The 16,002-nt window shown below is 42.2% G+C and overlaps 1 protein-coding gene across 2 annotated transcripts in view; it reads left to right on the top strand.

Annotated features, from left to right (window-relative positions):
• gnpat (glyceronephosphate O-acyltransferase) overlaps positions 1 to 13,400 on the top strand; it is a 50,082-nt gene extending 36,682 nt beyond the window's left edge. For both annotated transcript variants that reach the window (XM_038800599.1, XM_038800597.1), the window contains exons 11-16: positions 842 to 921; positions 3,951 to 4,091; positions 7,173 to 7,275; positions 8,100 to 8,193; positions 8,293 to 8,354; positions 11,598 to 13,400. In XM_038800599.1, coding sequence (XP_038656527.1) covers positions 842 to 921; positions 3,951 to 4,091; positions 7,173 to 7,275; positions 8,100 to 8,193; positions 8,293 to 8,354; positions 11,598 to 11,641 — 524 coding nt within the window. In that variant the 3' untranslated portion in view covers positions 11,642 to 13,400. The remainder of the gene's footprint in view (positions 1 to 841; positions 922 to 3,950; positions 4,092 to 7,172; positions 7,276 to 8,099; positions 8,194 to 8,292; positions 8,355 to 11,597) is intronic.
• The last annotated feature ends 2,602 nt before the right edge of the window (positions 13,401 to 16,002 follow it).

Here is a 16,002-nt window from a genome sequence, read left to right on the forward strand (position 1 = left end):
ACTCCACATTCAATTCAACAATTTTGGATTCTTATGTTTGCCCCTATTCTGTTTCCTTCATGCAAGCTTTTGGTTTCACTCTCATGATTCTCTTTGATTTCTAACCGTAGCTGTTTATCAGTCTGCTGTTCACACCTACCCTAGACATATCTCGTTTACACTTTTTTTTACTTGTCGCATTACCATTCTAATCCAGATGCCAGTCTTCACTCTTATGGGTTCACTCCCACAGCTGGAGCCACTGGATACTGCAACGGCTATGAGCCCTGTTGACATTCTGGCAATAGTACTGAATGAAGACTTGTGCTCCAGAACTTGTGCAATGGAACACAACGCCTGCAAAATCCTCTCCAAGCCACACACCATCCTAACTTGGAACTGTATCACTGTTCCTTCACTCCTTAACAGCACTGTGGGTGTACCTAAACCACATGGATGGCAACAAGGGAGCTCACCAGCATCTTCTCAAGGGCAGTTAGGCAATGGGCAAAAAATGCCGGGCTAGCCAGCAATACCCAAAGCTCATGAAAGAATTTTCAAAAATCCCATTTGGTCTTGCACAATTAACTCTTTTTTGTCATTTAATCTCACAAGTCTTCCACTCTATCATAAATCTTCCTTCTTGTTCTTTTTCCCACATAGCCCGCTTTCATTTGCTTATCATCTACTACATTTCTAACTATTTTCTAACTTATATTTCTAACTGTGATTAAAATCAGTTAAATATTTTTAATATTATATTCTTTCCTACGTACCATTAAGACAAAATAAAGCCTGTCTGGCTTTCGATTCCTTAATGAGAATGACAAGTTGCAGATAATCTTGTTTTCTTTATTTTCAGAGGATGTCTACAGCTGCTTCAGCTACCTGCATAAAGTATTCTCTGACGAGTTTATTTTTTTGCCGGGAGATCTTGTCAAGGTAATGTGAAGTGCTGTGTGGGGCGTAATGCAGGGATAAAAATAACCTTGTGTCAGACAATATGCCTCCTAATGCACTTCCCACACATTCACATCCCAAAGGGGAGGTCAGAAATGGATGTTTTCCATTTACCTTGCACCATTGGAACTGTGACTGCCTGGCACATGTTTACTATATAGTTGAAATTATATTGAATTTACAAAGAAAGTTGACAGCCTTGTCGGAAAATACCCTCAAGCTTAAAAGGAAGAAGCATCGAAACAAAAGTTTGAACTCTTGAAAGACTTTAATTTAAAACCATCATTATGCGTTCGAGATCTCTCCATCACCCTTTCCCTTTATATTAGGCCTGTGGCAGACAGACACAGGGAGGGGGGGCGGTGTTGGATAAGGGATACTAGGTAGTCGGTTTCATTTTTGTCAGTTTAATTATATTTCTGTTAAATAATAAAAGGTTATTTGCGAGTTAATTTTCAAACCTGGTGACTGCAGTTTATTGGCCTCAGACAAGGCTCTCGGGTATTTTTTAAAATATTTTTATTCTCCACAATGAGCGATTTTCATTTCATTTCATTTTCATCCAAATTTACACCCATTAACAGACAATCAATGGTAACAAATACAATGTCAATCCCCTGACCACAATTCTTCCTTCCCACCAACCCCCAAACAACCCTCAACATTTTAAATACAAACTTCAAAGAAAAGGATTCAGGAATCCATCATCCACCCATACATAGTCACCAACAACATACACAGTCCCAACAAACCCCCCCCCTCCCCTGCAATGTTCAATGCCATCCAATTCTTGAAAGTACATAATAAACAAGGCCCATGAATTGTAGTACCCTTCCATCCTTCCCGTCAGCTTAAACTTCACCTTCTCCAGTGTTAAAAACTCCAACAGATCCCCCCGCCACACCAGGTCACAGGGTGAAGAAACTGACTTCCACCCCAACAGGATCCGCCTTCGGGCGATCAGCAAGGCGAAGGCTAAAACATCTGCCTCCGCACCCGCTTCTAACCTCAGCTGATCTGATACCCCGAATATGGCCTCCAAAGAACCCGGCTCAAGCCTCACATGTACCACCTTCAAAATTACCCTGAACACCTCCCTCCAATAACCCTCCGGCTTTGGACAGGACCAAAACATATGAACATGGTTTGCCCCGGCCCCGCGCAACAATCACAAACATCCTCTATCCCTTCAAAGAGTCGGCTCAGCCTCGCCTTTGTGAGGTGTGCCGTATACACCACCTTCAGCTGTATAAGTCCCAATCTTGTGAACGAAATGGAGGCATTTACCCTCCAGAGCACCTCACACCTCCACTATACTCTCTCCCAACTCTTCCTCCCACTTTGCCTTAATCCCCTCCAACGGTGCTTTCTCTTCTCCCAGAATCGCCCCATAAATTGCCAACACCACCCCCTTCTCCATTCCCCCTGCCATCAGCACCTTCTCCAACAGTGTGGAGGCCGGCGCCACCGGAAAGCTCTGTATCTCCTTCTTAGCGAAATCTCAGACCAGCATATAGCTAAACAATTCCCCGGTCCCAACTCCTACTTCGCCTCCAGCTCCTTCAATCCCGCAAACTGGCCACTTAGAAACAAATCCTTTAATGCGTAGACTCCCATCTCCAAAAACTCCCATCCCACTTCCCTGGCTCAAATCTGTGATTCTCCCGAAGAGGCATTTCCCTTGACCCCGCCCTCAGCCTAAAGTGCTGGCGCAACTGCCTCCAAACTTTCAATGTCGCTACTACTGCTGGACTCCCTGATTATTTCCCCGGGGCCGTTGGGAGTTGTCAACGCTCTCAGCCCCTACGCAGACTCTCCTCCATTCTAACCCACTGGGAGTCCCCCCTCTGTAACCCAGCTCCTCACCTTCTCCCCATTCGCCGCCCAGTAATAATATTGTAAATCCAGAAGACCCAACCCCCCTGACTGCCATCCTCTCTGCAACAGCAACTTCCTAATCCTAGCCACCTTCCCCCATCCCGCCATGTAAATGAGGTAATCATCTTTTCACCTCCTTGAACAATGCCTTTGGCAGGAAGATCAGCAGGCACTGAAAAATAAACAAGAATCACGGCAACACGTTCATTTTAATTGCCAGTACCTGACCTACGGGGCAGCACGGTGGCACAGTGAGTAGCACTGCTGCCTCATGGCGCCGAGGTCCCAGGTTCGATCCCGGCTCTGGGTCACTTTCCGTGTGGAGTTTGCACATTCTCCCCGTGTTTGCGTGGGTTTCGCCCCCACAACCCAAAGATGTGCAGGCTAGGTGGATTGACCACGCTAAATTGCCCCTTAATTGGAAAAAATTAATTGGGTACTCTAAATTTTAAAAAAAATTAAAAAAAAAAAAGTACCTGACCTACCAACCAGTAACAGAGGGAGACCATCCCACCTTGCCAGATCTGCTTTTACCTTCCCCACCAGACTAGTAATATTATACCTACGGAGCCCCCCCCCCCCCCCCCCCCCCCCCCCATCCGATGCCACCTGGACCCCCAGATATCTAAAGTGAGTCCCCGCCCTACGGAATGGTAGCCCCCCCCCACCCCTTGACCAAGACACTACAAAATATTCACTTTGGTCTAAAGTTAGTTTATATCCCGAAAAAGACCCAAGCACTCGAAGCAGCTCCAATATGCCCCCATCAACGCACACTATTCTGATACATACAACAGCAAGTCGTCCGTATACCCCCCCCCCCTCCCCCGCTATCCCCTTCCACACCTCCAAACTCCACAATGCAATGGCCAACTGCTCAATCGCAAGGGCGAACAATAGGGGAGGACATAGGATATCCCTGCCTGGCCCTACGGTGCAGAGCAAAATAACCCAAATTAATGTTATTCGTGTGGACACTCGCCATCTGCTCCCTGTACAGCAGCCTTACCCAATCGGTTTTAAAATAACATCTAATTTCACTTATGTTGTGACACGGGGATAAATGGGGCTGGAATTGACCATGCACTAGCCCAGGGGGTCGTGACAATTGTGACTGTTTTCTTTCACTGCAGGACTTTGATGAAGGGCTGTACTTGCTGGTGAAGAGCGGTGCCATTCAGGGATCCCACACAGACATCTACATTTCCGAGAAGGGCGGTGTCACCATTTCCTTTTTGTCAGACATGTTCAGACCTTTTCTGGAAGGTTATCAGGTCAGCTGGTGAAATTTCTATTGAAATATTTAATGAACTTTTGTTTTTCATGGTTCACAATAAATTGATTTTGCTTTATGACTTTTTCAATTTGTGAGCTAAATGCTGCTAATAATTTAATTGTTTTAGGATTCCTTTAGATTTTTGTGGTAATGTTTAAATATCCTGTTATAAATAAATCTTCTATGTCAAATTCCACTAATTTTTCATTGTCCCTTTACTAAGTGTTGTGTAATAATTGCAGTTCTGCAGTTACACCCTTATAGTATTCTCTATTAAAAATGTGCAAGTTAGAATTAAGAAAACAAGTTAGGCAGAACATGTTCACACAAAAGTAGTGAGTAACCACAAAAGGCTTTTCTAGCATGAGACATTTAAAACACATGTTTGAACAGAAAGAAAGAAAAACTTGCATTTCTATAGCACCTTTTCCAATCTCAACACCTCAAAGTGCTGCACAGCTAATGAAGTAGTTTTTGAAGTATATTCACTGTTGTAATGTAGGAAACGTTTGCACAGAGCAAGTTGGCATTAACAGTAATGTGATAATGAGCAGATAACCTGACTAAATGATGTTGACTGAGGGATAAACTTTGACCAGGACATTGATTGAGCCACAGCAAATACTAATGGCTGTAAATACAGACGTTGACAATGTGACAATAGCACCAACATTGAGTTAAATTAACCTTCTCCAGTGCTTATAAACTGGGCTCGCCCAACATTTATGAGGCAATAGTACAATCGATGCAAATATAAGTCACGACCTGCATGTCAGGTGTTATTTAAAGAAAGGATTGAGAATGGGTTTGAATAGCACTGCAGTCTCACGGCGCCGAGGTCCCAGGTTCGATCCCAGCTCTGGGTCACTGTCCGTGTGGAGTTTGCACATTCTCCCCGTGTTTTGCGTGGTTTCTCCCCCACAACCCAAAGATGTGCAAGATAGGTGGATTGGCCATGCTAAATTGCCCCTTAATTGGAAAAATGAATTTAAAAAAGAGAATGGGTTTGAAAAAGAAAATATGGTGATTAGGGAGTCATAGAAACATCCCTAATTCTAGATTAGCATTCATTCAGTTTGTATTTAAACAGGTCTGTCCCACAATCAGTCATCTGGAATTAAGAAGTAATATCGCTTAAGTCAAACAGGTTTTATGACCTTGCTATGGTAGAACAAATATGATAAGTGTTATTACCATGTTTCCTGTAACTTCTTGCATATTTTACATGGATATTACCAAACGAAACTGCCAGAGTTTCAATAATTTGCATGTCAAATGCTTTGTATTTTCTCACTTGGCCTCAACCACATGATAATTCATTTTTGACCTATTGGTGGAAATTTCCTCACTTTGAATTTTGTCTCATTTTGCACAGCTTATTTCGCTGCCCCAAACAGAATTGACCAGAGCCTTGGCTTTGTTAGTGCTGTGAGATAATTTGCCTAATTAGTTGAATGCTGCTAAAACAAACCCACTTAACCATGTGATACCAACCTGCCCTGTTTGGTAGCTGGTGCTCCCTTTGACACTTTGCCCTTATTTTATTCTGCTGACACAATTCGGTGTTACCTGCATTGGGTTACCGAATCACAGAGTTGTTAAGTCATTTGCCACATCATACTGCACCGGCTGTCCCAAGCAGCAGTTCAGCCAGTGCCACTCCTTGCCTTTGCCCCGAGCCCTGCGCATTCTTCCTTTTCAGGGAATAATCCAATTTGCTCTTGAATGCCTCGATTGAACCTGCCTCCATCAGAATCTCAGGCAGTGTATTCCAGATCCTAACCACTCGCTGCGTGAAAAGGTTTCTCCTCATCTTGCCAATGCTTCTTTTGCCAATTACCTTGAATCTGTGCCCCCCTTGTTCTTGATCCTCCTACCAATGGGAACAGTTTTTCCCTGTTTACTCTGACCAAATCCTTCATGACTTTGAACAACCCTATCAGATTTCTTCCCAGCTTTTCTCTTGTCCAAGGCTAACACACAGTCTCTGTTAATTTATTTCAAGAAATGGTCAATGCTGGCAAGACTCATTACTGATCTCTAGCTGCCCTGAGACTGTGGTGATGTGCTGCTGCCTTGTATTGATGGAATGCAAAGGTCATTGTCCACCACCTCCGCACCTTGTTGATCTTCTGACTATTCTTGGATCTTGTATGTAGTTTTTGTGGGGATCATGAATTGGACTCGATTTGAATTTGAATAGGTTTATGGAGCGAGCAAGGCGATGAATTAGGGATTTGCCCGGTGCACTCTGCGTGTTAACTTTGTAACTCTCAAAGGAATATTTATTTTTAATGAATCCCAGATGATGGAATGCAGAAAGGTTCCTGATGTCTGTCGTGTTAGGATAGGCTTCAGATGGTTTCACAGGTCGGCGCAACATCGAGGGCCGAAGGGCCCGTACTGCGCTGTAGTGTTCTATGTTCTATACACGGTCTAACACTGGCTGCAACTGGTTGCAGTTTAGATGAGAAAGATACTCCAGACCTTGAAGTTAGTTCAATCGGGTTTATTGACCTAATAGCACAGTTAGCACAGTTCTCTGTGAGTTCGACTCTTTGCTAACTTAAGTGTGGTTACTCTGTCTGACTGAACCAGACGAGCTCTTAGCCACGTGGTGGAGGTGTGAGATTGTAACAACGCCCTTGACTGATTCTCTAGATTCATCAGTGGAAAGAGGAAGAGTGTGAGTGCCGTGTCTTTTATAGTCAGATCCCACCCCTGAGTGTCCTGCCTGCTTATTGGTCACGTCCGGTTCTCTGTGTCCATTAGCTGCTTGTCTGTATATCATTATGTGTGTGTCCGCTTATCATGACAATGTCATTATTCTCCAGTGCTCTATAATAGATTTTGCAAGCCTTAAGATATAGAAAGATATTTTCAACATTAACATTTTCTATTTTTGCTATATTTTAAAGTTTGGTTTGCTGCTTAAAATACTAATTTTTAAGAGTATGAATTTTTTGTGCTAAATTATTTCTCCACAATCTTCTGATTTTCATTACAAATACACACAATGTTTTTACATTTAAAAAATACTCCAAGGATCTTTTGTAAATATAAATATTTCTACCTTTAGGTTATTTGTAAATATCTGCAGTGCACAGAACACACTGACCATCTTACTGAGAAGAAGTTTATCTCTGAAATACGAAGCTATGCAGCAGAAAACATTTTAACAGGTATTTCATCTAAAAATGTATTTGTTTAAACTGCAAAATCACCTCTAGCTGGCACAGCTCAGATACTCCTAGGCCAGATGCCTAAAAAGCCAATTAATGTGCCTTATTCCTGGTCTCGCGTGCACCAGTTTTAGTGCCAATTATAGGGAGCTTGGTATTGTGGAAGTACTCATCCAGAGTTGGAGTGGGCAGCATGGGCACACAGTGGTTAGCACTATGGCTTCACAGCACCAGGGTCCACGTTCGATTCCCGGCTTGGGTCACTGACTGTGTGGGTCTGCACGTTCTCCCCGTGTCTGCGTGGGTTTCCTCCGGGTGCTCCGGTTTCCTCCCACAAGTCCCGAAAGACGTGCAATTAGGTAACTTTGACATTCTGAATTCTCCCTCTGTGTACCCGAACAGGTGCCGGAATGTGGCTTTTCACAGTAACTTCAGTGCAGTGTTAATGTAAGCCTACTTGTGACGATAAAGATTATAATTTTTTTTTAAAGTAAGGCTGTTCACAGTCCCTTCATGTAAGATGCTTTCTGTAGACTGAGGGAGAATCCTATTCACAGATTCCCTGAGGCAATGGGGAATTCCAGTAGCCCCAGCTACATGACCTTGAATGGAATCCTTCTGGTTTCCTCATCTGTTACCTCACATACCTACTATGATTCTATGATACAAAGTGTGTACCGGTGAGTTTCACTGCTGAATGTGAGCTTTGTGACTTAGTACAAGTATAATCTGTCAACAACAAGTTGTTGTCCTTGGAGATAATGTGTGTTAAAGCAGAATTGTGTATCTATCCATTATAGTCTGACTCTCTCTCTAAAACATAGGTGCCATAAAATATAATGAGGTCCTTTCGGTGGATATGCAGAAAAACGCCCTGGCTGCTTTGGCCCGGCTCGGTGCCATGGAGAAACTGAAGATGTACGTATTAGAAAAAACATTGTGTGTTCTCAAATAGTGCTGTTCAAAAGTAGTGTCCATTGTGAAGATGTAATTTGAAATTGATTTGATCCTTTACAGAGCTAATGGGAATGTCTATAAGGTGAATAAGCAGGTTGTAACTAAAGTGGCGAATATGTTGGGTAAGGATATCAAAATTTTATATTCCATACCAAAAGCTTTTAGCATCTTGGAATTTGTACAGCGTGTAAAGAGGCCCTTCAGCCCATGGTGTCTGTGCCAGCCATCAAGCACCTACTTAATCTTATTTTACAGCACCAGGCCCACAGCCTTGAATGCTATAGTGTTTCAAGTGCTCTTCTAAATACTTCTTAAATGTTGTGAGGGTTCCCACCTGTACCACCCTTTCAGAGTGAGTTCCAGATGATTCCCACCACACTCTGTGAAAATGTTTTTTTCTCACATCTCCTATAAATCTCCTGATTTATGCCCCCTGCTTATTGACTGCTCTCCTCGGGGAAAAGGTTCCTTCCTATCCACCCTACCTATACCCCTCATAATTTCATACACCTCAATCAGGTTCCCCCTCAGCCTTCTCTGCTCTCAAGGAAAACAACCCAAGCTTATCCGGTCCCTCTTGATAGCTGAAATGCTCCAGCCCAAACAACATTCTGGTGAATCTCCTCTGCACCCTCTCTTGTGCAGTGATTTCCTTCCTGCAGTATAGCGGACCAGAACTGCACACACTATTCCAGCTGTGGCCTAACCAGCATTTTATACAGCTCCATCATAAATAACCTCACTGCTCTTTTTTTTGCCTCAGTTAATAAAGGTAAGTATCCATATGCCTCCTTAACCACCTTATCTACCTGTCCTGCTATCTTGAGGATTCTATGGACATGCACACCAAGGCTCCTCTGATTCTATTTCCTAGCATCCTACCATTGATTGTATATTCTCTTGCCTTGTTAGTCCTCCCAAAATACATTCTCACACTTTTCATGGTTAAATTCAATTAGCCACTGTTCTGCCCAACTAACCAGCCTGTCTATAATCTAAAGCTTTCCTCCTCACTATTTGCCAGCACCAATTCTTGTCATCTGCAGACTTACTGATCATATCTCCTACATTCATACCCAGATTGTTAATGTACACGACAAACAACAAGGGACCCAGCATAGATCCCCGAGGTACACATTGGACACAGGCTTCTTCATAAAAACAACTGTCGACTATCACCCTCTGCCTCCTGCAATTAAGCTAATTTTGGATCCAATTTGCCAAATTGCCCTAGATCCCATGGACTATTAACATCTTGAGCAATCTCCCATGTGAGAATTTGTAAAAAGCTTCACTGAAGTCCATTTAGGCTACAACAAACTGCATTACCCTCATCTGTACCTACTTGCCTCAAAAAATTCAATCAAATTTGTACAGCACAATCTCCCTTTGAAAAAGTCATGCTGACTATCCTTGATTAATCCTTGCCTCCCCATGTGGAGATTAATTCTGTCCCTCAGAATTTTTTCCAATTGTTTCCCTACCATTGAAGTTAGACTCACTGACCTGTAATTTCCTGCTTTTTTCCCTGCCTTGAAAAATGGTACCAAATTAGCTGTCCTCCAATCTTTTGGCACTTCTGTGAAACTTGTCAGAACCTCTGTAATCTCCTCCCTTGCCTCCCACAGCAGCCTGGTATACATCTCATTTGGGCCTGGGGATTTATCCACTTTTAAGTCCATTAAAACTGTTAATACCGCCTCCCTCTCAATGTTAATTTGTTCAAGTATGTCACAGTCGCCCTCCCTATTTTCTATTCTATACCTACATAGTCTTTTCTATTTAAAACCACCCTACATCTTCCGGCTCCCCACACACATTGCCACGTTGGTCCCAAAAGGGCCCTACCCTTTCCCTGGTCATCCTCTTGCCCTTAACACCTTTTGGAAATTCCTTTATTTTTAAAAAAATAAATTGGGCAGCGTAGTAGCACAGTGGTTAGCACTGCTGCTTCACAATGCCAGGAACCCGGCTTTGATTCCCGGCTCGGGTCAGTGTGTGGAGTCCGCATGTTCTCCGTGTCTGCGTGGGTTTCCTCCGGGTGCCGACAAGTCCAGAAAGAAGTTGGGTGAATTAGACATTCTGAATTCTCCCTCATTGTATCCGAACAGGCGTCGTAGTGTGGCGACTAGAGAATTTTCACAGTAACTTCATTGCTGTGGTGGAAATTATAATAAAGACAAATTCGTCAAGGTTTGGCTTAAGGAAATTTATTTACACAAATATTTGCGGAGAGGGGAGTGGTCTGGCTGCATAGCCATTCCACAGCGCTCTGAGTTATACATTTGAAAACCATTATATTTATAGTGTGAAATAAAAAACTTTGAAGCGATAAACCTTGGGAACAAACGGAAACAGAAATATGAATGTTTTGTCCTTGGTTTAAAAACAATTCTTGAGTACACATTTTGTTGTCCTTTAGAAGAGCAATTTCTTATCATCATAAGGCCAAGTCTAAAATATTAAGCAGTATTTTGTTTATGTTACCTGACCTACTTATTTTTGTTCAAAAGCAGTGTTAAACTATAGTCAAGCATTTCCCAGCATGCTTCTAAGTGGGCAACTCATTAATTTACCTTCCACAATTGCACTCAGCTGCCTTGTGACATTAATAAAGATTATTATTATTAAATTTAAAGTACCCAATTCTTTTTTCCAATTAAGGGGCAATTTAGCATAGCCAATCCACCTACCCTAAACATCCTTTTGGGTTGTGGGGGTGAGACCCACGCAGACACACGGAGAATGTGCAAACTCCACATGGAAAATTTCAAATTAAACTATTTGTGTAATATTAGCCCTTGGAAGCCAGGTATAATTCTGCTAAATCTATGCTGCAATCTCTCACATGCCAATATATCTTTCTAAGGTAGGTTACTCTGAATTTCTCTCAGTCCTCCAGGTGTGGCATAACCAGGGCTTTGCATGGCTCAAGCATATGAAATAGAACATAACTGCAATTGATCAAAACTTGGTTGGATTAGAGCCAGTGTTGACCTTTTTCAGATTTCTTGAGCAGGAGCAGGTTTATGTGCTATGCTAAGTGTCTCCTGCTAAGTGTTGTACTTAACACAGTTCAACACTTGATCCTTGCCTAATTGATGACACTGTAGAGATTTTAGATAGAGATTCAAAATCTAGTCACTCAGTGTAACCTGGTTGGTGAGGGGTGATTTTCTGACCTCCATCGCTTCAGAAAACCTGTTTACACCAGACTTTCCATAACATTAGAGAGTTCATTACACTTCAATCTTTTTTACTGAAATAAGGTACCCAGTGCAGGCACGATGAGCTGAATGATCTCCTGTGCTATGAGATTCTATGGTAATTTAGAAGGCCTTTTAACTGTGTTATTTTATTTGCAGCGCCCACCATTCCAGTAAAAAATGCTACAGCAGCCAGGCTTTGAGTACAGGTGCTTTGAGTACAGGTACTTTGCTGCGTGGCAGTTCCTGGGACAGCAGGACCTGTGTTCCATTGGTGGCAGATGGGAATATCTTTTTTTTGAATCAGCGAAGCCCATTGGCCAAACGCAGGCTGTTGGAAGGAAAAACACAGAAACTGGATGCAGTGACTGATCATCGGGTTGGGACTCCAGGGTCAGGAATTATTGGTCTGCTCTGAACAGCAGGAAGACCCTGTAACAACGCCTCCTTGGTGCTTATGCTTTGAATTGCCTTCGCCTTTGGTGTCTATATTGCTTTTTTTAAATGCAAGTGGAGATTTTGTTATATGTAAATGTTAATACACTCATACTAGTACTGAAATGTGTTCCTAGCAGGAGCATTCACAGTTAAAAGTCCAACAAAACCTAAATGGAAGAGTTTACAGCTCAGTTTTTCATGTCTGGTAGAGTAATATTGCATCTGTTTTAATTTCTTTGAACACCCATTTGTAAATCCAGGGAGTTGCAATTGTGGGCAAAAATCTTCCTGTTGGAACTTGCAGAAAACAGCCAAAGTAAAACAGTGACACCTGCTCTCACCAGCAAATTCCTTATCAGTCGCCTCAAAACCACAGTTCAGGTATTTCAGTCAGATTCAGTCCTTAGAATTACAAGAATGGTGATTTACTCACTGCAGCATATGGAGTTTCACATCAGTTCCAACATTATTAAAAGACCACTTGAAATTGGAACATTGAGGAATAAATTCCTTTTAACTTTTGTACGTAAGACAACAAATATTTAGCAATGCAGAAACCGCCTAATCCAGAGAGCAGAGAATGGGAATCATCAGTATGGTGAGAATGTTCCTACTCTTGGAACCCCATCTACAAGCAAATGGCAGTCTCATATTTCTTTGTGTGGCACATGTCAAATCACAAAGGATTTTGTCAGGCACAGTCCCATTCCTTACAACAAGACTTAGACACGAGCCATCTAGAATTTCCTAGGTGCAGTGCTCTTTCATTTGATAAAGACCAGTTTAATGGTTGTTACATATAGGGATGGAATATGTCAGGATTACCCAATGTATGCATCCAGGAAATCACTCCAGTTTTGGCCCCTGATGTTGTGCAGATATGTGGTCACTCCAGGAACTGTGGGGTGGGGGAAATAATGTCACTGATAATTTGAATTGCTCCTGAAATAGGGTTACATAGTCACTCAGTCAATTTGATCACTCCTGAAATAGGCCATGTGGTCATCGGATCACTCCGTTGGATTACGCTTGAAATAAACATTGTCGTCACTTCAGGGTAGGGAGGGGTTTATGTGGTCACTGACAGTTGAATGACCTTGAAGCCATGTGATCCCTCAAGACAGGCAGGGAGGGCAGTAACTCCAGAAGTAGGGTGATGGCCACTCCAGTGAACAATTTATTTTGCACATAATGGAACCCTGCCTTATGAAAACCAGTTTGTGAAAATAATATTTCAACTATGTTTGTTTGGATGTGTAACGTCCCTTAATAAATTAACACTGCTAATCAAAGCTTGCATTTTATTGACATTGTAGCCACTTCTTTGTTTACCTTGGTGTGAGCGATACTTGCATTTTATGGTCCCTTGTAAGATTACCTCCCCCCAAGAATCAGTTGACTGAAACTTCTCTGAATTGTTTCTAATACAATTATATCCTTAAGTAAAGAGATGGAAGCCATACATAGTACTGCAAATATGGTCTCACCATTCCCCTTGTAATAAACAATATTCCATTTACCTCATTTACTTTGGTTGTCTAGTATCAGTGTTTTCTTTCACAGGCATATTGAAACAGCAGTCACTGTCTTACTAGCAATCCCAGCAAGTGCACAGGTACTGACAAATTGCTCCACTTCTCATCACTGGTATATTGTGTTTTTAGGATTACCTTTCTGGTCATATCTTTATTTTTTCCTGTTGGTCCCACCAAATATGAAGATTTACAACCAAAAATCTTGACTGAGCTCTGAAACCATGCAGCAATATATAATCTTTCAGATAAGGGCACATGGGGCAGAATCATCCCAAAATTGCAGAGTGTTAAATCAGGTGAGAAGCTCGCCGGCTCCACAGCCGCCTTTTCTCAGTACTAGTGTTATTTCAGAGTGCTGGCGAGGATCTCTGCCAGCTGGAAGGATGGTGTGTAAAAACACCAGCTAATTGAGAGTTTTTAAAAGTGCTCCCAATCTCAGTTTAATTATAGGACCCCCCTCTCCCTGGCAGATTTGGGGGGGGCAGGTGGAGAACATACACACAGGGGACCTACCCATGGAAGAGGGGAAATAACCCTTTATGCCTGTGCAATGTCAATACATACCCCTCTCCATAGGAGCAACAGGCATCTCCGCACCACCAGCCTGGTCATCATTTTTGAACCCAGTATTGATTCAAGCTGGTGTGGAAATAAATTATGTAATATGTTAATATATTAAAATATATGAAATTTATGCACTTCCATTCTGGGCACGAACCTGTATTGTGACCTTTTTTAAATAAATTTATGAGTGCTCAATTATTTGTTTTTTGAATTAAGGGGCAATTTAGCATGGCCTATCCTGCACATCTTTTGGGTTGTGGGGGGGTGAGACCCACACACACACTAATAATAATCTTTATTTTCACAAGTAGGCTTACATTAACACCAATGAAGTTACTATGAGAAGCCCCTAGTCGCCACATTCCAGCATCTGTTCAGGTACACGGAGAATTCAATGTCCAAATTTCCTAACTGCACGTCTTTCGGGACTAGTGGGAGGAAACCCACGCAGACACGGAGAGAACGTACAGACAGTGACACAGCTAGGAATCAAACCTGGGACCCTGGTGCTGTGAAGCCATAGTGCTAGCCATCGTGCTGCCCTACTGGCAGAATTTGCAGCACAGACACTGGGAGAATGTGCAAACTCCGCATGGACAGTGACCCAGGGCCAGGATCGCACCCGGGTCCTCAGCACTGAGGCGGCAGTTCTAACCTCCATAACAGGATCATGTCACCTGCAGGGAAGATTTCAAATAGATCTCTCGGCAAATTCTGTTTTTGGCTACTCATGAGATTTAGCAGCCAGTATGGGATTTGTGCCCAACGCTAACGGAGCTGTTAGATCTTGGCCATTGTCTTTGTGCTCTCATTGATACATCTTGATACATTATGCCAACCACTAAATATTTGCTCTCCTAAAATGAGTACCTTGTTTCTGTAGAAAGTCTGCACAATCTCCAACCTCATCTCCCACTAAAATTGCATTGACCAAACTTGATGCATCTAAATTATTTCATGCCCACTTAGAAGTGTAACCTGCATTGACAAGTGCAAATGGAAGACAAAGCTAAAGGTGATTTAGCATTTCTCTAATACAAAGTCATTTGGCAGTACAGAACTTGAATATTCCTGAAGAGATACTGCCAAAGCATTGACTCATCAGGTCACATGCAGGAATTCCAAATTTCAAACAATTGCACAGATTACTATGCACTCTTTCTCGTAGTATAAATTGTTGTAATAGTTTGTAATTTGGCACTCTTGCCTTAATTGTCTTAATACAAGAGGTAAAGCTTTGGCAACATGTCACTGTTTTAATATTTATGCACTTTAGAAAATCTTTTGACAAATGTCAGATGCTGACACACAGGGGTCTGGGGCCCACTGACTCCACAGAACAAGAGCAAAATACTGCCACGACTGGAAATCTGAGATAAAAAATATTGGAAATATTCAGATCATCTTGAAAAGTTAATTCCATTTCTCCACAGATGCTGCCTGGCCTGCTTAGTTACAGCATACCAAGTTTTATCTAACAGCTTGCTGTTGATGCTTTTAAAAATATTAAATCATTCTTTAGTTCCAGTTTTGAGATCACCTTCATGGTATATTTTAACGGAAACTTTGAAGAAAGTTTAAGGAATGGTTTGATAGACAAATGATAGGATTGGCACCATAGAATTGCACAATAACGGAGCAGACCATTTGTCCCATCAGCTCTGCATTGGCTCTTTTGGGAACGTGATCAGTTAGTCCCATACTTTGGCTCTTTCCCAATAACCTAGCATATATTCTCCAAGTATTTATCCAATTCCTTCCGAGATGACTGCACATCTAAATGAGAGGTTGTCCACTTTGGTGGCAGTAGCAGAATGCAAATGTTTGAGCTGGTCATCCTTGTACGAAAATCACGATCAGTAAGTCATTAGGAAGGTAAATAGAATAAACAGAAAATATTGGCTAATCTCAGCAGGTCCGGCCACATCTGTGGAAAGAGAAGGTAGCTAACGTTTTGAGCCTGGATGACTCAATTGTTTCAGATTCCAGCATCTAGTCATTTGCATTTATTAAGGTAAATAGAATAT

Source organism: Scyliorhinus canicula, chromosome 6 (assembly GCF_902713615.1).
Source record: "Scyliorhinus canicula chromosome 6, sScyCan1.1, whole genome shotgun sequence".
NCBI lineage: Eukaryota > Metazoa > Chordata > Chondrichthyes > Carcharhiniformes > Scyliorhinidae > Scyliorhinus > Scyliorhinus canicula.